General features: G+C 55.9%; 1 protein-coding gene across 1 annotated transcript; it reads right to left on the minus strand.

The window, feature by feature from the left end:
- Nucleotides 1-94: 94 nt before the first annotated feature.
- Nucleotides 95-25,739, minus strand: LOC115916199 (1-phosphatidylinositol 4,5-bisphosphate phosphodiesterase beta-3-like). The gene is given in 34 exon segments (XM_030969884.1): nucleotides 95-111; nucleotides 877-928; nucleotides 2,531-2,588; nucleotides 2,977-3,057; nucleotides 3,618-3,694; nucleotides 4,400-4,490; nucleotides 5,887-6,019; nucleotides 6,273-6,333; nucleotides 6,984-7,075; nucleotides 7,983-8,087; nucleotides 8,339-8,438; nucleotides 9,067-9,228; nucleotides 10,252-10,406; nucleotides 10,858-10,982; nucleotides 11,517-11,601; nucleotides 12,108-12,204; nucleotides 12,504-12,574; nucleotides 13,037-13,099; nucleotides 14,128-14,236; nucleotides 14,495-14,579; nucleotides 15,189-15,271; nucleotides 16,718-16,804; nucleotides 16,807-16,859; nucleotides 17,543-17,689; nucleotides 18,312-18,357; nucleotides 18,415-18,445; nucleotides 19,649-19,749; nucleotides 20,159-20,234; nucleotides 20,365-20,418; nucleotides 20,974-21,053; nucleotides 21,620-21,760; nucleotides 22,386-22,454; nucleotides 24,550-24,627; nucleotides 25,479-25,739. Coding segments are annotated over 34 exon segments (3,120 nt in total). The 5' UTR covers nucleotides 25,734-25,739.
- Nucleotides 25,740-25,757: the final 18 nt, after the last annotated feature.

Here is a 25,757-nt window from a genome sequence, read left to right on the forward strand (position 1 = left end):
ATCACCGGGACCCCCCCAAAAATGCCACAGGAAGGGGGGCTTGAAATTTGGGGGGACCCCCAAAATCCCCCAAAAGGCATCGAGGACCCCCCATTCAGAGGCCCCCCAAATCTTGCAGGGGGGATTTTGGGGGGGGTTTGGGTTCCCCCCGGTCAGAGCGGGGTGGAGCCGCCCGGGGGGGGCCCCGGGGGGGGCCCCGGGGGGGTTTGGGGGTCCCGGGGCCCCCCCAGCTCCTGCTCCAGCTCCTGCAGCAGCTGCAAAGGGGGGGGGGAGACCCCAAAATCAGCGAGAGACGGGGACCCCCAAAATCCCCCAAATTCCCTCTGGGATCCCCCAAATCCCCCAGGACCCCCAAAATCCCCCAAATTCCCTCTGGGGTGCCCCAAATCCCCCCAGGACCCCCAAAATCCCCCAAATTCCCTCTGGGGTCCCCCAAATTCCCCCCAGGACCCCCCAAAATCCCCCAAATTCCCTCTGGGGTGCTCCAAATCCCCCCAGGACCCCCAAAATCCCCCAAATTCCCTCTGGGGTCCCCCCAATCCCCCAGGACCCCCCCCCCCCTCTGGGATCCCCCAAACCCCCCCAATCCCCAAATCCCCTCTGGGATCCCCCCCCACCCCAGGACCCCCAAAATCCCCCAAATCCCCCCTGGAACCCCCAGAGCTCCCAAATCTCCCCAGACCCCCGGGGGCCCCCAAATTTTTCCCCAAACCCACTGGGGACACCCAACCCCTCCAGACCCCCAGCCCCATTTGTGAGGTCCCTTTTGGTGCCCCCCCCAGCCCCCTTTGGACTCCCCCATCCCCATTTTTGGGGTCCCTTTTGGGGTCCCCCCCGTTTTTGGGGTCCCCCCCGCTCCCCCCTCTGCTCCAGGACCCCGGGGCTCCTCCCCGCCCCCAAGGCCTCCGCAGCGCTGGGCCTCCTGCAGCTGCACCCGGAAACGGCATTATTCACCCCAAAAATGGGTTATGGACCCCAAAACCGGCATTATTGACCCCAAAAATGGCATTATTCACCCCAAAACATGGGTTATGGACCCCAAAAACGGCATTATTCACCCCAAAAGGATTATTCCCCCAAATGGTATACCCCAAAAACGCATTATTCACCCCAAAACATTCACCCCAAAAATGGGTTATGGACCCCAAAAACGGCATTATTCACCCCAAAAACGGCATTATTCACCCCAAAACATGGGTTATGAACCCCAAAACATGAATTATTCACCCCAAAACATGGGTTATGGACCCCAAAACATGAATTATTCACCCCAAAAATGGGTTATGGACCCCAAAAAATGAATTATTCACCCCAAAATTGGCATTATTCACCCCAAAACATGAATTATAGACCCCAAAATGGGTTATGGACCCCAAAAAATGAATTATTCACCCCAAAAATGGGTTATGGACCCCAAAACATAAATTATAGACCCCAAAATGGGTTATGGACCCCAAAAACGGCATTATTCACCCCAAAAACGGCATTATTCACCCCAAAAATGGCATTATTCACCCCAAAAATGGGTTATTCACCACAAAACATGAATTATAGACCCCAAAATGGGTTATTGACCCCAAAACATGAATTATTCACCCCAAAAATGGCATTATTCACCCCAAAAATGGGTTATGGACCCCAAAACATGAATTATTGACCCCAAAAATGGAAAGTTATGGACCCCAAAATGGGTTATTGACCCCAAAACATAAATTATTCACCCCAAAAATGGGTTATGGACCCCAAAAATGGCATTATTCACCCCAAAACATGAATTATAGACCCCAAAATGGGTTATGGACCCAAAAAAATGAATTATGGACCCCAAAAATGGCATTATTCACCCTAAAAATGGGTTATTCACCCCAAAACATGAATTATTGACCCCAAAATGGCATTATTCACCCCAAAAATGGGCTGTGGACCCCAAAAATGGCATTATTCACCCCAAAACATGAATTATAGGCCCCAAAATGGGTTATGGACCCCAAAAAATGAATTATTCACCCCAAAAATGGGTTATTCACCCCAAAAATGGCATTATTCAGCCCAAAACATGAATTATTGACCCCAAAAATGGGTTATGGACCCCAAAACCAGAAAATCAGCCCCCGGTAGTGCTGGGCTTCCTGTAACTGAACCCCAAAACTGGAGTTATTGACCCCAAAAATGGCATTATTCACCCCAAAAATGGAGTTATTGACCCCAAAAACGGCATTATTCACCCCAAAAATGGAGTTATTGACCCCAAAAACAGGTCAGGGAGCCTGAAACGCAGCCCAGGCTGGTTTTGGGTGACATTTGGGTGTTTCAGGGCGTTCCGGGCTGGTTTTGGGGCGTTTCAGGGCGGGTTTGGTGTCTTTTTGGGGCTGTTTCAGGGGACTTTGGGGCTGCTTTAGGGTATTTTGGGGCATTTCAGGGCGTTTTGGGGCTGTTTTGGGGCATTTCAGGGCGTTTTGGGGCTGTTTTGGGGCATTTCAGGGCGTTTTGGGGCTGTTTTGGGGCATTTCAGGGAGCTTTGGTCCCTCACCCTGCGGATGGACGTCACCGACTCGTTGATGTGGCGCCGGTTGATCTCGGGCAGCTCCCTGGGGAGGGGAGAGGACAATTTGGGGTCCCCCCCAAAATCCCTCCCAAAATCTCCCCAAAATCCCCCCAGAATTCCCCCCTGTATTCCCCCTCCAAATCCACCACCAAAATCCCCCCAAATTCTCCCAAAAATTCCCCTGAATTCCCCCAAAATCCCACAAATCCACCCAAACTGCCCAATTCCCCAAAAATCCCCTCAAAATCCCCCCAAAATCCCCCCCAAATCCCTCCAGAATTCCCCCCTATATCCCCCCTCCAAATCCACCTCAAAATCCCCCAAAATTCTCCCAAAAATTGCCCCAAATCCCCCCCAAACCCCCCCAGATCCCCCCAAAATTCCCCATAAAATCCCCCAAATTCCCCAAATCCCCCCCAGTCCCCCCGTACCCCCCCTGGCGCCCCCCCCGGGCCTCGCTGATGCTGCTGTGGCGCTTCCGCTCCAGAATCTTCTGCAGCTCCTTCTTCTCCCTGCGACCCAAAACGGCCAAAAACCAACCCAGAAACAGCAAAATCAACCCAGAAACAGCAAAACCAACCCCAAAACAGCAAAACCAACCCAAAACGGCAAAAACCAACCCAAAAACAGCAAAACCAACCCAAAACCAGCAAAACCAACCCAAAACAGCAAAACCAACCCAAAACCCCAAAATCCCAAGTTTCCCAAATCCCACCCCAAAACCAACCCCAAACAGAAAACAACCCCAAAACAGAAAACCAACCCCAAACCCCCACCCCAATTCCCCAATCCCCCCCCCCAGTCCCCCCCAGTCCCCCCAGTCCCCCCAGTTTCCCCAGTTTCCCCCAGTTTCCCCCAGTTTCCCCCAGTTTCCCCAGTTTCCCCCCCCAGTTTCCCCAGTTTCCCCCCCCAGTTCCCCCCAGTTTCCCCAGTTTCCCCAGTTTCCCCAGTTTCCCCGCCCCAGTTTCCCCAGTTTCCCCCCCCAGTCCCCCCAGTCCCCCCAGTTTCCCCAGTTTCCCCCCAGTCCCCCCAGTCCCCCCAGTCCCCCCAGTTTCCCCAGTTTCCCCAGTACCTCTCACTGGTCTGGCGCAGCCGTTTGAGCTGGGCCTGCTGAGCCTCGAGCGCCACTTCCCGCAGCCGCTGCTGCGCCTGCACCAGTACAGACCAGTATAAACCAGTATGGACCAGTACGGACCAGTATAAACCAGTATGGACCAGTATGGACCAGTATAAACCAGTATGGACCAGTACGGACCAGTATAAACCAGTATGGACCAGTACAGACCAGTATAAACCAGTATGGACCAGTACGGACCAGTATAAACCAGTATAGACCAGTATGGACCAGTATAAACCAGTACAGACCAGTACGGACCAGTACGGACCAGTACGGACCAGTACGGACCAGTACGGACCAGTACGGACGGTATAAACCAGTATGGACCGGTACAGACCAGTACAAACCAGTGTAAACCAGTACAAACCAGTATAGACCAGTGTAAACCAGTAAGGGACAGTATGGACTGGTAATGACCAGTACAGACCAGTGTAAACCAATAAGGACCAGTACAGACCGGTATAAATCAGTATGGACCAGTATGGACTGGTATGGACCAGTATAAACCAGTATAAACCAGTATAAACCAGTATAAACCAGTACAGACCCTCCCAGTTTATCCCATTTTATCCCAGTCCATCCCAGTCCCTCTCAGGGCCAATTTTTGTCCCATTTTTGCCGTTTTTTGCACCAAAACTGCCGCGCTTTTTCCCCCCAGTCCCCCCCAGTCCCCCCAGTGCCATTTTTGTGCCACTTTTGCCGTTTTTTGCACCAAACCCGCCGGCTTTGCCCCGCACCTCCCGCAGCTGCTCCCGTCTCCTGCGCAGCTCCAGCTGCTGCTGCTCCTCCCGCAGCTGCAGCAGCGGCGCCGCCCCCTCCGAGCCCCTGCTGGGGGAAAAATGGGGTAAAAACCCCAAAATTTGGGAAAAAACCCAAAATCCCCCAATCCCAGCAGCGCCGCCCCGTCCGAGCCCCTGCTGGGGGAAAAATGGGGTAAAAACCCCAAAATTTGGGAAAAAACCCCAAAATCCCCCAATTCCAGCAGCGCCGCCCCCTCCGAGCCCCTGCTGGGGGAAAAATGGGGTAAAACCCCAAAATTTGGGAAAAAACCCAAAATCCCCCAATCCCAGCAGCGCCGCCCGTCCGAGCCCCTGCTGGGGGAAAAATGGGGTAAAAACCCCAAATTTGGGAAAAAACCCAAAATCCCCAATCCCAGCAGCGCCCCCTCCGAGCCCCTGCTGGGGGAAAAATGGGGTAAAACCCCAAATTTGGGAAAAAACCCCAAATCCCCCAATCCCAGCAGCGCGCCCCCTCCGAGCCCCTGCTGGGGGAAAAATGGGGTAAAAACCCCAAAATTTGGGAAAAAACCCAAAATCCCCCAATTCCAGCAGCAGCGCCACGTCCGAGCCTCTGCTGGGGGAAAAAACCCCAAATTTGGGAAAAAAACCCAAAATTCAGAGAAAAACCCAAAATCTGGGACATCTCCAAATCCCGGGGCAGTTTTGGGATGTCTGGGGCAGTTTTGGGGATTTTTGGGGTGATTTTGGGGTGATTTTGGGGTGATTTTGGGGGATTTTGGGGGATTTGGGGGGATTTTGGGGGATTTGGGGGGGATTTTGGGTCCCACCTTTTCCTGTGCAGCGCCAGGAGCCCCCGCAGGTGATTTTGGGGTGATTTTGGGGGATTTTTTGGGGGATTTTGGGGGGATTTGGGGGGATTTTGGGTCCCACCTTTTCCTGTGCAGCGCCAGGAGCCCCCGCAGGTGATTTTGGGGTGATTTTGGGGGATTTGGGGTGATTTTGGGGGATTTTGGGTCCCACCTTTTCCTGTGCAGCGCCAGGAGCCCCCGCAGGTGATTTTGGGGTGATTTTGGGGGATTTGGGGGTGATTTTGGGGGATTTTGGGGGATTTTGGGTCCCACCTTTTCCTGTGCAGCGCCAGGAGCCCCCGCAGGTGATTTTGGGGGATTTTTGGGGGGATTTTGGGGGATTTTGGGTCCCACCTTTTCCTGTGCAGCGCCAGGAGCCCCCGCAGGTGATTTTGGGGTGATTTTGGGGGATTTTTGGGGGGTTTTGGGGGGATTTGGGGGGATTTTGGGTCCCACCTTTTTCCTGTGGCGCCAGGAGCCCCCTGCAGGTGATTTTGGGGGATTTTTGGGGGATTTTGGGGGATTTGGGGGGATTTGGGGTCCCACCTTTTCCTGTGCAGCGCCAGGAGCCCCCGCAGGTGATTTTGGGGGATTTTTGGGGGATTTTGGGGGATTTTGGGGGATTTGGGGTCCCACCTTTTCCTGTGCAGCGCCAGGAGCCCCCGCAGGTGTTTCTTCCTGAGCCTCTCCAGGTCGCTGCGGTGCCTCTGCAGCAGCTTCAGGTACCCCCGGTGCTGCCTCAGCGCCTCCAGCGGCTCCGGGGCCACCTCTGGGCACCCCGAAATCACCGGGGGCCCCAAAAACCCCAAAAAACCCAAAAACCCCAAAAAAAAACCCCAAAAAACCCAAACCCGGGGAGGGCACCTGGCCCAGGTGAGCCCGGCCTGGGGATTTGGGGGGATTTTTTGTGGTTTTGGGGATTTTGGGGTTTCAGGGGACACCCCAACCCCCCCCCCCGGCTGTGAGGACCCCCGGAGGGTTTGGGGCGATTTTGGGGTGAATCCCCGCGGGTTTGGGGCTACCTGTGAGGACGGAGGCGATGAGGTCCCCACGCTGCCCTGGGGGGGGGGGACGACACCAAAACTCAGCGGATTTTGGGGTTTCCCCCCCAAATTTGGGGTCGCCCGACCCCTCCCCCCCCCCCCAAACTTACCTGGGCCGGGGGAGGGGGCGGGGCCGGGGGAGGGGCGCGGGGCTCGGGGGGGGGCCCCCAGGTCGGCTGGCGCCCCAGTCCTGGGGGACAGGGGCCGGCCGGGACGCTCGGGGCCCCTGGGGGGGACCCCCAAAATCACCTGGGACCCCCAAAACCACCGGGCAACCCCCCCAAAATTCACCTGGGAACCCCCAAAAACACCTGGGAACCCCCAAAAATCACCTGGGACCCCCCAAAACCACCTGGGAACCCCCAAAAAACACCTGGGACCCCCCAAAACCACCTGGGAACCCCCAAAATTCACCTGAGAACCCCCAAAATCACCTGGGAACCCCCAAAACCACCTGGGAACCCCCAAAATTCACCTGGGAACCCCCAAAATCACCTGGGAACCCCCAAAATTCACCTGGGACCCCCCAAAACCACCTGGGAGCTCCTAAATCCCCTTGGAAACCCCAAAATCCCCCAAATCCTCCCCAGAACGCCCCAAAATCCTCCCCAAACCCCCAGATTTTGGGAACCCCAAGATTTCAGAGCCCCCCACCCGGATTTCGGGGACCCCCCCAATTGGGGGTCTCACCTCGGGGTCCCCCAGCAGCGCCCGCAGGTGCCGCTGCCGCCGGTCCAGCAGCGTCAGGTGCCGGATGGGATTGCTCAGGGCCTCGGCCACGTCTGGGGGCAAAACGGGCTCGGGGGGGGCAACACGGAATGGGGGGAGACCCCCAGAAAACGGGAAAGAAACCCCCCCAAAAAAATGGGGAGAAAAAAACCCCCAAAAATGGGGGAAAAACCCCCAGAAACGGGGAGAAAAAAACCCAAAAACGGAGAGAAACCCCCCCAAAAATGGGGGGGAAAAACCCCAAAAATTGGGGAAAAAACCCCAAAAATGGGGGAAAAACCCCAAAAATGGGGAAAAAAAACCCCCAAAAACGGAGGAGAAAAAAACCCAAAAACGGGGAAAAACCCCCAAAAATGGGGGGGAAAAACCCCAAAAATGGGGGAAAACCCCAAAAAACAGGGGAAAAACCCCCAGAAACGGGGAGAAAAACAAGTGGCCCCCCAAGCGGTGTGATACCCCCAAAATGGGGTAAAACCCAAAAATGGGGACCCCCAAGAATGGGGACCCCCAGGACCGGAGGAGAAAAAAACCCAAAAACGGAGAGGTGTGTTTAAACCCCCAAAAATGGGTGTTTAAAACCCCAAAATGGGGAAAAAAACCCCAAAAAATGTGTTTTTAAACCACAAAGAAACAGGGAGAATAACCCCCAAATGGTGAGTTTAACCCCAGGTGTGTTCCCCCAGGTGTGTGTCCCCCAGGTGTGTTTACCGCCCAGGTGTGCTGGTTAACCCCTTGGTGTTTTACCCCCCAGGTGCGTGATAACCCCCAGGTGTGTTTAACCCCCCAGGTGAGCAGCCGCCAGGGGTTTAACCCCAGGTGTGTTAGCCCCCAGGTGTGTTTGACCCCCAGGTGTGTTTAACCCCCCAGGTGTGTTTAACCCCGTGTTTAACCCCCAGGTGTGTTTGTTTAACCCCCCAGGTGTGTTTAACCCCCCAGGTGTGTTCCCTGCCCAGGTGTTACCTTGGTGCCCCGCAGGTACGTGGTCCCCGGCCCGGGTCAGCAGCAGCAGCGCCGGCAGCAGCAGGGGTTGGTTGCTGTCGCTGCGCAGGGGCACGTAGTGGTACCCTGGGGACAGAGAGACCCCTCCCCGAATTGGGGACCCCTCCCCGAATTGGGGACCCCTCCCCGAATTGGGGACCCCTCCCCAAATCAATCAGAGCCCCCTCCTCAAATCAGAGACCCCCCCCAAAAAGTGGAACCCTGGATGGATCGAATTTGGGACTGGGACCCCCCCAGGACCCCCCCAAGCCCCCACCCCCTCACCTGTCCCCTCACCTGTCCCCTCACCTGTCCCCTCACCTGTCCCCGTGTCTCACCTGAGCGCAGCGTGGCCACGGGCAGCACCCTCTGGCCCAGGAGCCGCCCGCCCTCCTCGTAGGCGGCCACGCGCAGGGAGGCCAAGGCTGGGAGCACCACCTGGGGACAGGGACACACCTGGGCACACCTGGGCACACCTGGGGGCACACCTGGGGGCACACCTGGGGACACCTGAGCACACCTGGGGGCACACCTGGGGGCACCTGGGCACACCTGGGCACACCTGGGGCACCCCTGGGACACACCAGGGACACCTGGGTGCACGGCTGGGGCACCACCTGGGGACAGGCACACCTGGGGGCACACCTGGGGCACACCTGGGGGCACACCTGGGCACACCTGGGGGCACACCTGGGGGCACCTGGGGGCACACCTGGGGACACCTGGGGCACACCTGGGCACACCTGAGGCACACCTGAGCACACCTGGGCACACCCCCGGGACACCCCAGGGACATCCCAGGGACACCTGTGTGCAGGGCTGGGAGCACCACCTGGGGACAGGGCACACCTGGGGACACCTGAGCACACCTGGGGGCACACCTGGGCACACCTGGGCACACCTGGGGGCACACCTGGGCACACCTGGGGGCACCTGGGGGCACCTGGGCACACCTGGGGGCACACCTGGGCACACCTGAGATGCCCCAATAACGCCAGGGAGGCACCCGAGCCGTTCCTGCCCCCAAATCGCCGTTTCTCGCCCCAAACCCGCGGATTCCGCGCACCTTGTGCAGCACCAGCGGCTCCTCGTCCCACACGGGGTTGAAGGGGTTCCCCTGGCAGGTGCGGGTGCGGCAGCGGCGCCGCGTGTCCACGGGCAGCCCGAACACCTCGAGCTCCACGAAAACGCCGCAGCGCCGGTCGGACAGGAACTGACCCGACAAAACCTGCAAAAAAAACCCCAAAATTACCCAAAAACCCAAAAAAACCCCACAGAAATACCCCAAATACCCCCGCAGCGCCGGTCGGACAGGAACTGACCCGACAAAACCTGCAAAAAAAACCCCAAAATTACCCAAAACCCCAAAAAAAACCCCACAGAAATACCCCAAATACCCCCGCAGCGCCGCTCAGAGAGAAACTGACCCAATAAAACCTGCAAAAAAACCCAAAATTACCCAAAAACCCAATACAAACCCCAAAACAAAAAACAACAAAAACCCAAAATTACCCAAAAAACCCCACAGAAATACCCCAAATACCCCAAAAACCCCAAAATTAACCCAAAAACCAGAGAGAGAAACCCAAAAAAAAACCCAAAACCGGGCTGGGGGTTCCATTGGTGGGGTTTTTGTAGGGTTTTGTGGAGTTTTGTGGGATTTTGTGAGGATTTTGTGGGGTTTTTGTAGGATTTTGTGGATTTGTGGTGTTTCCTGGCTGGGTATCAGTTCCGGCTGTGCCCGGCTGTGCCCAGGTGTGCCCAGGTGTGCCCAGCTGTGCCCAGGTGTGCCCGGCTGTGCCCAGGTGTGCCCAGGTGTCCCCAGCTGTGCCCAGGTGTGCCCAGCTGTGTCCAGGTGTGCCCAGGTGTCCCCGGCTGTGCCCAGGTGTGCCCAGCTGTGCCCAGGTGTGCCCTGCTGTGCCCAGGTGTGCCCAGCTGTGCCCTGCTGTGCCCAGGTGTGCCCCGCTGTGCCCAGGTGTGCCCAGCTGTGCCCAGGTGTGCCCAGGTGTCCCTGGCTGTGCCCCGCTGTGCCCAGCTGTGCCCCAGTGTGCCCAGGTGTGCCCAGGTGTCCCCAGCTGTGCCCAGCTGTGCCCGGCTGTGCCCAGGTGTGCCCAGGTGTGCCCTGCTGTGCCCAGCTGTGCCCAGCTGTGCCCAGGTGTGCCCCACTGTGCCCAGGTGTGCCCAGCTGTGCCCGGCTGTGCCCAGGTGTCCCCGGCTGTGCCCGGCTGTGCCCAGGTGTGCCCGGGCTCACCTGCACGCTCAGCGTGTTGGCCACGATGCCGTCCAGCCGCTCCTCCACGAAGGGGTCGAAGGCTTTGTCCGGGCGCCGCAGCGGCTCCGGCTTGAGCAGGAACCCCGAGGAGGCGTTGGCCTCGAACAGGGCCAGGTTCAGCTGCAGGGGCACGTCTGGGACAGGAGGGACAGGTGTGCCCAGGTGTGCCCAGGCGGGACAGGAACTCCGAGGAGGCGCTGGCCTCAAAGAGCCCCAGGTTCAGCTGCAGGGGCACATCTGGGACAGGAGGAACAGGTGTGCCCAGGTGCCCCCCCGGTGTACCCCAGATGTGCCCAAGTACCCCCAGGTGTTCCCCCAGGTGCCCCAGGTACCCCCAGGTGTATCCCAGGTGTATCCCAGGTGTACCCAGGTGCCCCAGGTGCCCCAGGTACCCCCAGGTGTATCCCAGGTGTATCCCAGGTGTATCCCAGGTGCCCCAGGTGCCCCAGGTACCCCCAGGTGTATCCCAGGTGTATCTCAGGTGCCCCAGGTGTATCCCAGGTGTATCAGGTACCCCCAGGTGTATCCCAGGTGCCCCAGGTGCCCCAGGTACCCCCAGGTGTATCCCAGGTGCCCCAGGTGTACCCAGGCTCTGGAAGTTGAGCGCCGCCATCTGCACGCCGGCGTTCCAGAAGAGCTGAGGGTGGAAGTTGGAGGAGTCCACGCGGGTGCCCTTGGGGTACACCCGGCTGAGCTGGCGCTTGTTGTACCTGGGCTGCGGTCAAGGGCACACCTGGGCACACCTGGGAGCCCTGAAATCCCCAAAATCCCCAAAAATCCACCCCAAAAACCCCAAACCCAGCCCAGGCACACCTGGGCACACCAAAAACGCCAAAAACCCCGAGAATCCACCCCAAAAACCCACCCAGAAACCCCAAACCCAGCCCAGGCACACCTGGGCACACCTGGGAGCCCTGAAATCCCCAAAATCCCCAAAAATCCACCCCAAAAACCCCAAACCCAGCCCAGGCACACCTGGGCAGCCCAAATCCACCCAAAGACGCCAGGGAACCCCAAAAACCTCAAAAATTCACCCTAAAACCCACCCAGAAACCCAAAACCTCCTAAACTGAGCCCAAAACCCCCCAAAAAATCCCCCCAAATGCCCCAAAACTCCCCAAATTCCCCCAAAGGCCCCAAAAAAGCCCCAAAAAGCCCCAGTTTTGGGGCCATTTTTGGGCCATTTTGGGGCTTTTTGGGGCCGTTTTTGGGCCATTTTGGGGCCGTTTTGTGTTCTCGGATACTCGACGAACTCGAGGGGGCTCTTGGTGAGCTGCTCCAGCCCCTTGGTCTCCACGAACGACGACATCTCGAAGCTCCTGTTGCGCTCTGGGGGCCCCAAAAAGCCCCAAATTTACCCCAAAAACCCAAACCCGCTCAGGACCAGCCCCAAAGCCCCCAAACCCCCCCCCCAAAATTAACCCCAAACCACCCAAAATTAACCCCAAAGCCACAAACCACCAAAATCAGCCCCCAAAACACCAAAATTCACCCCAAATCAACCCAACCTCCCCCCAAACCCCCAAATCAGCCCCAAACCACCAAAATCAGTTCCCAAAACATTAAAATTCACCCCAAATCAACCCCAAATGCACCCAAAATTAGCCCAAAATCAGTCCCAGGAGCCCCAAACCTCCCAAATTTCACCCCCAAACTCCCTCCAATCCTCCCCAGACCCCAGATTCCCTCCAAAATTCCCCCAAAATTCCCCTGAAATTCCCCCAAATTCCCCCAAATCTCCCCAAATTCCCCCCAGATCCCCCCCAAAAGGCCCCAAAATGCCCCAAAAGGCCCCAAATTCCCCCAAATTGCCCCAAAAGGCCCCAAGCGCTCACTCTGGGCGGCCTGGAAGGATTTGAACTTGACGGGCTCCACGTAGGTGACCAGGGTGGACATGGCCTCGGTGGCCGTGACCTCGCTGCCGGCCGTGCCCTGCCCGGAAATGCTCACTGCGCACCCCAAAAACCCCAAAACCCCGAAAACGCCGAAAACGCACGGCCAGGAACACCAAAAACACCAAAAACCCCAAAACCCCCGAAAACACGCAGCCAGGAATACCAAAAACACCAAAACCCCGAAAACGCTGAAAACGCACAGCCAGGAACACCAAAAACACCAAAATCCCTCACTGGGCACCCCAAAAACCCCAAAACCCTGAAAATGCCGAAAACGCACGGCCAGGGACACCAGAAACACCAAAAATTCCCATGGGAACCCCAAAATCCCCAAACCTCGTCCGTCGTCGGCTTCTTCATCTCCAGGGGCTCCTCCTCCTCCTCTTCCTCGCTGTCGGCCTCGCGTTCTGGGGGACCCCAAGCATCCCCAAAATCACCCCAAAATCACCCCAGAATCACCCCAAATACCCCAAAATCACTCAAAATCACCTCAAAATCACCCCAAAATCACCCCCAAAATCACCCCAAACATCCCCCAAACATCCCCAAAATCACCCCAAAATCACCCCAAATACCCCAAAATCACTCAAAATCACCCCAAAATCATCCCCAGCACCCTAGAAGAATCCTGGGAACCCCAAAGTGCTCCAAAAAAAACCTCCAAAAAACCCATAAAACCCCCCCCAAAAAAAAACCCCAAAACCCCCAAAAAGCCCTCCAAAAAACCCACCAAAAAAAAAAAACCAAAAAAACCCCCAAAGCCCCCCCAAAAAAACCCTAAAACCACCAAAAAATAACCCCAAGAAAGCTCAAAAAGCCCCAAAAAGCCCCAAAAAGCCCCAAAAATCCCCGAACGGCCCCAAACTCACCGAGGGGTTTCCGGGGCTGCGCCCCCCTCTCGTCCCCATTGGGGACCCCGACCTCGGGGGGCCCTGGGGGGGTTTGGGGTCATTTTGGGGCATTTGGGGTTTTTAGGAGACGGAGGCCGGGAGGGGTTGGGGTGGATTTGGGCTGGTTTGGGGTGGAATTGGGGTGTTTTGGGGTGGTTTGGGGTATTTTGGGGTAGTTTCAGGGTGTTTGGGGTTATTTTGGGTTATTTTGGGGTATTTTGGGTTAATTTCTGGGTATTTTTGGGGTGTTTCACCGCTGGTTGTGGGGCAGGGATGTTTTTGGGTTATTTTGGGGTATTTTGGGTTATTTTGGGTTATTTTGGGTTATTTTGGGGTATTTTTGGGGTATTTTGGGTTATTTTGGGTTATTTTGGGGTGTTTTTGGGGTATTTTTGGGTATTTTCGAGTGTTTTTGGGGCACGGATGTTTTGGGGGCATTTTGGGGTATTTTGGGTTATTTTGGGGTATTTTTGGGGTATTTTTGGGGTATTTTGGGGTATTTTTGGGGTATTTTACCACTGGTTTTGGGGCGGGGATGTTTTGGGGGTATTTTTGGGTTATTTTGGGTTATTTTGGGGTATTTTTGGGGTGTTTTTGGGGTGTTTTTGGGGTATTTTGGGGTATTTTTGGGGTGTTTTACCGCTGTTTTTGGGACCGGGGGGTGTTTTTGGGTTATTTTGGGGTATTTTGGGGTATTTTTGGGTATTTTTGGGTTATTTTGGGGTATTTTTGGGGTATTTTACCATGTTTTGGGGATGTTTGGGGTATTTTGGGTATTTTTGGGTTATTTTGGGGTGTTTTGGGGTATTTTTGGGTTATTTTGGGGTATTTTTGGGGTATTTTACCACTGGTTTTGGGGCAGGGATGTTTTGGGGGTATTTTGGGGTATTTTGGGTTATTTTGGGGTATTTTTGGGGTATTTTGGGGGTATTTTTGGGTTATTTTGGGGTATTTTTGGGGTGTTTTACCGCTGTTTTTTGGGCGGGGATGTTTTTGGGTTATTTTGGGTTATTTTGGGTTATTTTGGGGTATTTTTGGGGTATTTTTGGGGTATTTTTGGGGTGTTTTACCGCTGTTTTTGGGGCGGGGCGGGGCCCCCCCCGGGCGCCGTTTCTTGTTCTTGATGAGGATCCGTCCCAGCAGCTCCTGGGGGCTGGGCAGGGGCACCCCCGGCTCCAGCTGCGCCAAAAACCCCCAAAATTACCCCAAAATCACCCCAAAAATCACCCCAAAAATCACCCCAACCCCCCGGCTCCAGCTGTACCAAAATCCCCGAAAATTACCCCAAAAATCACCCCAAATATCCCATAAAAACCCCACCAAAACCCCCGGCTCCAGCTGCGCCAAAAACCCCAAAAGTCAACCCAAAAACCAACCCAAAAACCAACCCAAACCCCCGGATTTGCCCAAATCCCCCCGTTTTCCCCCCAAACGCACCGGGTACTTGTCCAGGGGCTCCGTGAGCAGCGCGGCCCCGAAGATGCTCCGGCAATACTCGGCCATCTTCGCCTGCTGCCGCGCCCTGCGGGGTTTGGGGGGCCTGAACCCCAAATTCTGACCCCAAATCTGAGAAAAGCACCCCAAAAAACCCCAAAACCACCCCCAAGACCCCAAAAAACCCAAAAACCACCCCCAAAACACCAAAAACCACCCCAAAAAAAAAAAACCAAAAACCACCCCAAAAAAAAACCCCAAAACCACCCCAAAAAACTCCAAAAACTGCCCAGAAAAACCCTAAAAACCACCCCAAGAAACCCTAAAAATCACCCAGAGCAACCCCAAAAAAACGCTCAGAGCAACCCCAAAAACCATCCCAAACCCCGACCCCGGATCTGAGAAAAACACCCCAAAAAAACCCCAGAAACCTCCCTGAGAAACCCAAAAAATGACCCCAAAAAACTCCAAACCCCCCCCCAAAAAACTGCCCTAAATCTGCCCCAAAATCTGCCCTAAAAACCCTGGGTTTGGGGGTTCTTGGGGGTTTTTTTTTGGGGTGGTTTTTGGGGTTTTTGGCTCACGAGTCCACGTGGTTCTCGAAGCTCAGGAACACCGGGGTTTTGGGGTTTTTGGGGTGTTTTGGGGCATTGGGATTTTGGGGTTTTTGGGGTGGTTTTTGGGGTTTTTGGCTCACGAGTCCACGTGGTTCTCGAAGCTCAGGATCACCGGGAACGGCGACGTCTTGAAGGCGCTTTCGCCGATGGCCTCGATCACCTCCTGCCACAGCGGGGTCAGGGACCCCAAAAACCCCAAAAGTGACCCCAAAACCAGCCCAGGGACCCCAAAAACCCCAAAAGTGACCCCAAAAACAGCCCTGGGACCCCAAAAACCCCAACATCTGACCCCAAAAACAGCCCAGGGACCCCAAAAACCCCAAAAGTGACCCCAAAACAGCTCTGGGACCCCAAAAACCCCAACATCTGACCCCAAAAACAGCCCAGGGACCCCAAAACCCCAAAAGTGACCCCAAAAACAGCCCTGGGACCCCAAAACCCCAACATCTGACCCCAAAAACAGCCCTGGGAACCCAAAAACCACCCAGGGACCCAAAAACCCCCAAACTGACCCCCAAAACCCCCCCAAACCAACCCTAAAACAGTCCAGGACCCCCAAAAAACCTCAAAAGTGACCTCAAAATCCCCAAACAGACCCCAAAACAGCTCTGGGAACCCAAAACCCAACAACTGACCCCAAAACCTCCCAGGGCAGTTTTGGGGTGAATTTCGATGTTTTTGGCTCATCCTGAAGGGCGCCTTGGTGGTCACGGGGAAGCCGTGACCAGGGGGATTTGGGGCAGTTTTTGGGGTGGTTTTGGGGCAGTTTTTGGGGCGGATTTTGGGGCAGTTTTTGGGGTGGTTTTGGGGCAGTTTTTGGGGCGGATTTTGGGGCAGTTTTTTGGGGTGGTTTTTGGGGTGGTTTGGTGGCAGTTCTGCTGTGGGTTCTCTGTGAGTTTCGGGGCTGGTTTTGGGGCGGTTTTTGGGGTTTTTGGGCTCACCTTGAAGGGCACCTCGGTGGTCATGGTGAAGCCGTGGCTGGGCGGTTTTTGGGGCGGTTTTGGGGGGTATTTTTGGGGGGTTTTTGGGCGGTTTTGGGGCAGTTTTGGGGCGGTTTTTCGCTGGATTTTGGGGGTGGTTTTGGGGTGTTTTCGGGGTGGATTTTGGGGTTTTTGGAGCAGTTTTGGCTCACCTTGAAGGGCACCTCGGTGGTCATGGGGAAGCCGTGGCTGGGGGGTTTTGGGGGTGTTTTTGGGGGTGTTTTTGGGGTGAATTTCGATGTTTTTGGCTCACCTTGAAGGGCACCTCGGTGGTCACGGGGAAGCCGTGGCCAGGGGGATTTGGGGCAGTTTTGGGGCAGTTTTTGGGGCGGATTTTGGGGCAGTTTTTGGGGTGGTTTTGGGGCAGTTTTTGGGGTGGTTTTGGGGCAGTTTTTGGGGTGGTTTTGGGGTGGTTTGGTGGCAGTTCTGCTGTGGGTTCTCTGTGAGTTTCGGGGCTGGTTTTGGGGCTGGTTTTTGGGGTTTTTGGGCTCACCTTGAAGGGCACCTCGGTGGTCATGGTGAAGCCGTGGCCAGGGGGATTTGGGGCAGTTTTTGGGGTGGTTTTGGGGCAGTTTTTGGGGCTGTTTTTGGGGGTGTTTTTGGGGTGAATTTCGATGTTTTTGGCTCACCTTGAAGGGCACCTCGGTGGTCATGGTGAAGCCGTGCCGTCTCTCCCTCTCCGGCGTGGGGGGTGCGGTCCGACAACGGCAGGCGCCCTGAGCAGCACCTGCCGGTACATCTCGGCCGAGGAGAGCCCGGTGAGCTGCCCCGCTGGGGCCAGAGACACCCCAAAAACCAGGAAAATCACATTGGGAATGGGGGAAACACAAAAAACCCCAAAAAAATCACATCAGGTACGGCTGAAATACAAAAAAACCCAAAAAACCCTAAAAACCCCAAAATAATCCCATCTTGGCCGAGGAGAGCCCGGTGAGCTGCCCCGCTGGGGCCAGAGACACCCCAAAAACCAGGAAAATCACATTGGGAATGGGGGAAATGGAGAAAACCCCAAAAAAATCACATCAGGTATGGCTGAAATAGAGAAAACCCAAAAAATCCCCCCAAAAAACCCCAATTTCCACCCCAAAACCCCACCCAGAGGCCCCAGATTTTGAGATTGAGCCCCAAAACCACCCCAGAGACCCCTCAGGGCTTTGGGGTCGGGTTTGTGGGTTTTAGGGTGCAATTTTTGGGGGGTTTTGGGGTTTTTTTCAGTTCGGGTGTTTTTCGGGGCAGATTTTCGGGGTTTTTTGGGTTTTGGGGTTTTTGGGGCGCGGTTTGCGGGCGCACCTGTCAGGTAGGTGTTGTGGGAGGAGCTGGGGCGGGTTTTTGGGGGTTTTTAGGGTGCGATTTTTGGGGTTTTTTGGAGTTTTTTCAGTTCGGGTGTTTTTCGGGGCAGATTTTCGGGGTTTTTTGGGTTTTGGGGTTTTTTGGGGTGGGGTTTCTGGGCGCACCTGTCAGGTAGGTGTTGTGGGAGGAGTTGATGAAGTAGCTGGACAGGGGCTGGGCCATGTCCTGGTGCAGCCCCAGCGTCTCGGGGGGGATGATCCCGTTCTCGTCCCCGCCCAGGTACCGGCAGAAGCCCTCGAGGGACAGCTGGCCTGGCCCCAAAACCGCCCAAAATCAACCCAAAATCCACCCCAAAACCACCCCAAAATCATCCCAAAACCACCCCTCCAGGGACAGCTGGCCTGGCCCCAAAACCGCCCAAAATCAGCCCAGAAATCACCCCAAAAATCACCCAAATCCCAAAATCACGCTCCTGGACCCAAAATCAGCCCCCCAAAATCAGCCCAATCCACCTCAAAATCACCCCAAGCTCACCCCAAGAATCCCCTCAAGGACCCCAAAAACCCCAAAATCTCCCCCAAATCCACCTCAGCTTCTCCTTCATGACGTTCAACCACCCCAAACCTTCTCAGAAACCCCAAATGCCCCAAAATCCCCGGATTTCACCCCAAAAACCTCACCCCAACTCACCCCCCAAGAGTTGTTGGGTTCAATGACCTGGGGGCCAAAACCCGCAAAACGCCCCAAATCACCAACTCACCCAAAATTTGAATCCCAAACTTTCACCCCAAAATCCCCTTCACCCCGACGTTCCGGAAGTCCTGTTGGGTTAACCCGTCAATACCTGCTCACGAAACCCCAAATGCACCCAAACCTGTCCCAAACTGCCCTAAATGCCCCCAAAACCCCGGATTTCACCCCAAACCCCCGCACCCCGTTCCCGGAAGGTCCTGTTGGGTTCGTAGCGGTCGATGAGGGCCTGGGGGTCCGGGGGGAACAGGAGCCCCAAAACCACCCCAAATCACCCCGAAATCACCCAAAATGCCCCAAAATCCCGGTTACCAAACCTACCCGTTCCGGAGGTGTTGGGTAAGTAGCGGTATATGGTAAAACCAAAACCCCCCAAATACCCAACCCAAAATCCCAAAATCCCGGTTCACCAAATCCTTTGCCCAAACGCACCCCTCCCGAAGGTGGTAGCGGTGATGCTGAGCCCAAAACCACCAAAACCCCAAAACAGCCCGAAACACCCCCGCGCCGGAAACACCAAACCAAAATCACAAAACAGCCCGGGTGCCAACGTTCACCCAAAACCAGCCCCAAAAACGCCAACATTCACCCCAAAAACAGCCCGAAACACCCAGAAACACCAAAATTCACCCAAAAACAGCCCCAAAACCACCAAAATTCACCCAAAAACAGCCCAAAAAACCCCAAATTCACCCCAAAAACAGCCCCAAACACCAAAAAACACCAAAATTCACCCAAAAACAGCCCCAAACACCAAAAGCACCAAAATTCACCCCAAAACCAGCCCAAAAAACCCCAAATTCACCCCAAAAACAGCCCCGAAAAAAAAACCCCAAAACCAGCCCAAAAACAACCCCAAACACCCCAAAAACAGCCCAAAATTCACCCAAAAAACAGCCCAAAAACAGCCCCAAAACCACCAAAATTCACCCAAAAACAGCCCAAAAAACCCCAAAAACACCAAAATTCACCCAAAAAAACACCCCAAAAAATGGGCAGGGAATAAAAACTAACCCCAAAAAATACCCCAAAAAATGGGCACAGGAACAGCCCCAAAACCAAAACAAATCAAAAAACGCGGAAAAAACGCCCCAATAAACACCCCAAAAAACCCCAAACCACCCCAAAAATCAGTATGGGAACGGCCCCCCAAACAAAACAAATCCCAAAACAAATCCCGGGGTTTTGGGGGGGGATTCTGGGGGGATTTTGGGGGGTTTTGGGGATTTTGGGAGGATTTTGGGGGGGGTTTGGGGGGGTTTTGGGGATTTTGGGGGGATTTTGGGGATTTTGGGGGGATTTTGGGGGGATTTTGGGGATTTGGGGGAGGATTTTGGGGGGGTTTTGGGGATTTTGGGGGGATTTTGGGGATTTGGGGGATTTTGGGGGGATTTTGGGGATTTTGGGGGATTTTGGGGGGTTGGGGGTTTTGGGGGGATTTTGGGGGTTTTGGGGATTTTGGGGGGAATTGGGGATTTTGGGGGGATTTTGGGGGGGTTTTGGGGATTTTGGGGTCTCACATCTCCAGCAGGATCTTGTCCAGCTCCGGCCTCAGGCAGAGTTTGCTCAGAAACCTCCAGAAGGTCTCGAAGGGGAACAGCTCCAGGGGGATGGCGGCGCCCTGGGGACCCAAAACCACCAAAATTCACCCCAAAAACCCAGAAAACCACTCCCCAAAACCCCCAGAACCCAAAAACCCCAAAACCCAACCCATAAACTGCTCCAAAACCCCGCACTTTTTTAGCATCCCAAATTTTGGGACCCCAACTCTTTGGGACCCCAATTTCAGGATCCCCAATTTCAGGATCCCCAATTTTTCACATCCCCGAATTTTCGGGACCCCCCATTTTGGGACCTCCGTTTTTTGGCACGCCGATTTTTGGATCCCTGATTTTTAGGGATCCCCAGTTTTGGGATCTCGATTTTGATAACGCCGATTTTTTGGGATTCCCTGTTTTTGGGGACCCCCGATTTTTTGGGACCCCCGATTTTTGGGATGCTTTTTGGGATTCCCCAAATTCGGGCCCCACCCGGCCGCAGCTCAGCCCGCAGGACTCCAGCGCCGCCTCCGCCCTTTTCTTGTCGGCCGAGAACATTTTCAGGATGCTGCCAAAAAAACCCAAAATTTCGGGATGGGGACCCCCAAAAAAACCCCCAAATTCGGGGAGGGGTCCCCAAGATTTGGGGGATTTGTTTTAGGGGGAAAAAAACCCCAAAATTTTTGGGGTTCTCTCACTTTTTGACCGGGATCCGCCCGTCCGGGTTCAGCTGCAGCGTCAGCTTCGTGTACCTGGGGATTGGGAAATTTGGGGGAATTTGGGGAATTTGGGACATTTGGGACATTTGGTTTTGGGGTTTTTGGGAGCAATTCCTGGGAAGATTCGGGAAAATTTTATGGGAATTTTCAGGGGAGGATTTTGGGGAGGATTCTGAGAGGATTCGGGGAATTTTGGGAGGGATTTCGGGGAAGATTTGGGGGTGATTTTAGGAAAATTTTCGGTTCATTTTTGGGGAGGATTTTGGGGAGGATTTTGAGCGAATTTAGGGGGATTTGGGGTGGGATTTCGGGGTGGTTCTTGAGGGGATTCTGAGGAAATTTGGGGCAATTTTCAGGGAAATTCTTGGCGGGATTTTGAGGGGATTTTTGGGGTGATTTTTGCAGGATTAGGGGCTCATTCGGGAGAGAATTTTGTGGGAGATTTGGGGCTGATTTTTGGGCTGATTTTGAGGCGGTTCCGGGGCTGTTTTGGGTTCATTCCAGGGGGGTTTTGGGGATGATTTGGGGTGATTCTGGGCAGTTTTGGGGTGATTTTGGGGTGATTCTGGGCGGTTTTGGGGTACCCACGCCTTCCTGAGCAGCGTGTTCCGGGACGGGTTCCGGGCCAGGATGTTCGTGGCCAACCGGAACAGCTCCTCTGTCCACACCTGCCACACCCAAATTTGGGATCCAGGAACCCCCCAAACCCCCAAAACCCCCCAAAAAAACCCTCAAAATCCCCCAAAAAACCCCTCAAAATCCCCCCCAAAAAGCCCTCAAAATCCCCTCAAAACCCTCCCAAAAAATACCCCAAACCTCCCCAAAAAAACACCCAAACCCCCCCAAAAACCCCCGTAATCCCACCCAAACCCCCCCAAAATTCTCAACCCACCTGAAAATGAACCCCAGGACCCCCCAAAACCCCTCAAGCCCCCCAAAAAGGACCCCTGGAGCCCCCGGCCCCCCCACAACGATTCCCCAGCGGCTCCCGAAGCCTCCAAAGCCCCCAAAATTGGTCCCAGGTCCCCCAAATCACCCGAAAATCACCCGCAAAGGCCCCAAACCCCAAAAATTCTCTTTAAAATCCTCCCCAAAACCTCCCCCAGCTCTTCCAAAGCCCCAAATCCTCCCCCAAACTGCCCCACAGGCCCCAGCCCCCCCAGATTTCTCCCAAATTTCCCCCAAATGTCCCAGCCCCCCCAAATTTCCCCCCAAAACCCCCCGAATGCCCCACCTGGGCCTCGCCGTCCCGCACGGCCACCAGGGTGAGGAAGCCGAGGGTGACGAGGTCGGGGCCGTGCACCACGGTCAGCAGGCGCTGGGGGAGGGGACCCCCGGGGACCCCGAAACTCAGGGCGGCCCTGGTGCGGGGGTCCTGCAAAGGGAGCCCCAAATTGGGGCAAAAACGGGTGAAAAACGGGTGAAAAACGGGTGAAAAACGGGTGAGAAACGGGTGAGAAACGGGTGAAAAACGGGTGAAAAATGGGTGAAAAACGGGTGAAAAACGGGCCCAAAATACCCCCGGGGACCCCGAAACTCAGAGCACCCCGGGTGCGGGGGTCCTGCAAAGGGAGCCCCAAATTGGGGCAAAAACGGGTGAAAAATGGGTGAAAAACGGGTGAAAAACGGGCCCAAAATACCCCCGGGGACCCCGAAAGCCAGTGCAGGGGTCCTGTGTCACAGAGCCCCAAATTGGGTCCAAAACCCCCCAAAATGGGTCAGAAATACACCCCAAACCACCCCCAGGGACCCCAAAACTGAGAGCATCCCTGGTGCGGGGGTCCTGACAGGGGAACCCCAAAATGGGTCAGAAACGGACCCAAAACTGCCCCAAACGGGCCCAAACCCACCCAAAACAGAAAATGCACCGGGAGGCCCCAAAATGGCTCCAAACCCCCCAAAACTGAACCAGAAACCCCCAAAAGCGCCCAAAGCGCCCCTGAGACCCCAAAATCGGCGCCCCCCACCCCAGACCCCCCCCCCGGGTTTGGGGGTCCCACCTTGGGGGCGCGGGCGAAGCGCCCGGTCCGTGTGTCCCGCACGCTGCACAGGTCCAGCAGCTCCACCTCCTGCGGGACCCCGAAATCGGGTCAGGGACCCCGAAATCGGGTCAGGGACCCCGAAAATGGGGTCAGGAACCCCGAAAATGGGGCAGGGACCCCAAAAATGGGGTCAGGAACCCCGAAATCGGGTCAGGGACCCCAAAATCGGGGCAGGGACCCCAAAAATGGGGTCAGGGACCCCGAAAATGGGGTCAGGAACCCCGAAATCGGAGCAGGGACCCCAAAAATGGGGCAGGGACCCCGAAATCGGAGCAGGGACCCCAACAATGGGGTCAGGGACCCCGAAATCGGGTCAGGGACCCCGAAAATGGGGTCAGGAACCCCGAAAATGGGGCAGGGACCCCAAAAATGGGGTCAGGAACCCCGAAATCGGGTCAGGGACCCCGAAATCGGGTCAGGGACCCCGAAATCGGGTCAGGGACCCCGAAAATGGGGTCAGGAACCCCGAAAATGGGGCAGGGACCCCAAAAATGGGGTCAGGAACCCCGAAATCGGGTCAGGGACCCCAAAATCGGGGCAGGGACCCCAAAAATGGGGCAGGGACCCCGAAATCGGAGCAGGGACCCCAACAATGGGGTCAGGGACCCCGAAATCGGAGCAGGGACCCCAAAAATGGGTCAGGGACCCCAAAATCGGGGCAGGGACCCCAAAAATGGGGTCAGGGACCCCGAAAATGGGGTCAGGAACCCCGAAATCGGAGCAGGGACCCCAAAAATGGGGCAGGGACCCCGAAATCGGGTCAGGGACCCCAAAATCGGGGCAGGGACCCCGAAATCGGGGCAGGGACACCAAAAATGGGGTCAGGAACCCCGAAAATGGGTCAGGGACCCCGAAATCGGGGCAGGGACAGCAAAAATGGGGTCAGGGACCCCGAAAATGGGGCAGGGACCCCGAAATCGGGGCAGGGACCCCAAAAATGGGGTCAGGAACCCCGAAATCGGAGCAGGAACCCCAAAAATGGGGCAGGGACCCCGAAAATGGGTCAGGGACCCCGAAATCGGGGCAGGGACAGCAAAAATGGGGTCAGGAACCCCAAAAAAGGGTCAGGGACCCTAAAAATGGGGTCAGGAACCAAAAAAATTGGTTAGGAACCCCAAAATCGGCTCAGGAACCCCAAAAATGGGTCAGGGACCCCGAAATCGGGGCAGGGACCCCAAAATCGGGGCAGGGACAGCAAAAATGGGATCAGGGACCCCAAAAATGGGGTCAGGAACCCCGAAATCGGCTCAGGGACCCCAAAATTGGGGCAGGGACACCAAAAATTGGATCGGGGACCCCAGAAATTGGGACAGGAACCCCAAAAATTGGGTTAGGGACCCCAAAATTGGGTTAGGAACCCCAAAATCGGGCCAGAAACTCAAAAATTGGATCGGGGATCCCAAAAATCGAGTTGGGAACCCCAAAACTGGGGTCAGCAACCCCAGAAATGCACTCGGGACCCCCCGAAACGGGGGGGAGACCCCAAAACCGGAGCCGTTTCCGGGTGGGGGAGGGGCGGGGGCATTTCCGGGGCCGGGGTGGGGGAGGGGCGTGGGAAAAGCCGCCCCCCCCCCCCCCCCCCCCTCCCAGGGGACCCCGCATCCGGCGGGGGGGGGGAGGGGCCCCCAAATTCCGGCTGGGGGGGCTGATAACGGGGGGGGGAGGGGCTGATAACGGGGGAGGGGGGAGGGGATGGGGGAGGGGTTGGGGGGATTTGGGGCTTTTTGGGGGGGTTGGGGGGTCGGGGTCGCTCTCACGGGACTTTGGGGACATTTTGGGGTCACTCTGGGGTCACTCTGGGGTCACTCTGGGGTCACTTTGGGGTCACTTTGGGGTCACTCTCAGGGTTTTTCTGGGGCCGATTTGGGGTCTCTTAAGGGGCACTTTTGGGGGCACTTTGGGGGTAATTTTGGGGTAATTTTTGGGGCAGTTCAGGGTCACTTTGGGGCCACTTTGGGGGTCACTTCTGGGCCCAATTTTTGGTCCCTTTGGGGTCACTCTTGCGGTCACTTTAAGACCACTTTTGGGGCGGATTTTGGGGTTTTTGGGGTCACTTTGAGGTCCCTTTTGGGGCGGTTTTGGGGCGCATTTTGGGGTTTTTGGGGTCCCCCTGGGCTCTCACCGCGCTGGGCCCCGTCCAGTAGAGGAAGAATCCGTCGGGGTCGACCCTGAGCGTCACCGGGGTGTGGCTGGGGGGCTCCTGGGGACCCCAAAACCTCCTGAGCCCCCCAAAAACCCCCAGAACCACTCTGGACCCCCCCAAAACCCCAAACCCCCAAATCCCCCCCCCAAAAAAAACCCCAAACTCCCCCAAAACTGCCCCCAAAAACCCCCACCCCAAAACCCCAGAATCCCCCCCAAAGATCCCCAAAACCCCCCCAAAAATCCCCCCCAAACCCCCAGATTTTGGGGTGAAATTGGGAAATTTGGGGGTCCCGGGGGGGGCGGGGGGGAGCAGGACCCAATTTCGCGGTTTTTGGCCCCAAAATCGGGGTCAGGTCGGGAATTGGGGTCACGGGGTGGGGGGGGATTGAGGGGGATTTTGGGGCAATTTTGGGGGGTGATTTTGGGGTGACTTCGGGTGGTTTTGGGATAATTTTTGGAGTAATTTTTGGGATGATTTTTGGGGTGATTTCGGGGTCTCCCGGGAGTGATTTTGGGGTAATTTTGGAGGTAATTTGGGAGTAATTATTGGGGTGATTTTTGGGTGGTTTCGAGGTAATTTCGGGATAATTTTTGGGGTGATTTCGGGATAATTTGGGGGTAATTTTGGGGTGATTTTTGGGGTAATTTTGGGGTGATTTTTGGGGTGATTTGGGGTGATTTCGGGATAATTTTGGGGTGATTTTGGGGTGATTTTTGGGGTAATTTCGGGATAATTTTTGGGGTGATTTCGGGATAATTTGGGGGTAATTTTGGGGTGATTTTTGGGGTGATTTTGGGGTAATTTTGGGGTGATTTGGGGTAATTTTTGGGGTGATTTCGGGATAATTTGGGGGTAATTTTGGGGCGATTTTTGGGGTGATTTGGGGTGATTTCGGGGTCGCTCACCTCCTCCCAGCGGATGAATTTGCTGCCCCGCACCAGCAGCTCGGGCACGCGCGGCGGCTCCAGCGGGAGCGCGGACGGGACCGGGACCGGGACCGGGACCGGAGCGGGATCCGGACCCGGGACAGAGCCGGGAACGGAACCCGGAGCAGGACCCAGGACCGAGCCCGGACCGGGGACCGACCCCGACCCCGACCCCGACCCCGACCCCGGCTCCGGCTCCGGCACCGGGACCGGGACCGGCAGCGGCGCCGCCATCGCGGACCGGGACGGGGGCGTGGC

Source organism: Camarhynchus parvulus, unplaced genomic scaffold, assembly GCF_901933205.1.
Source record: "Camarhynchus parvulus unplaced genomic scaffold, STF_HiC, whole genome shotgun sequence".
Lineage (NCBI taxonomy): Eukaryota > Metazoa > Chordata > Aves > Passeriformes > Thraupidae > Camarhynchus > Camarhynchus parvulus.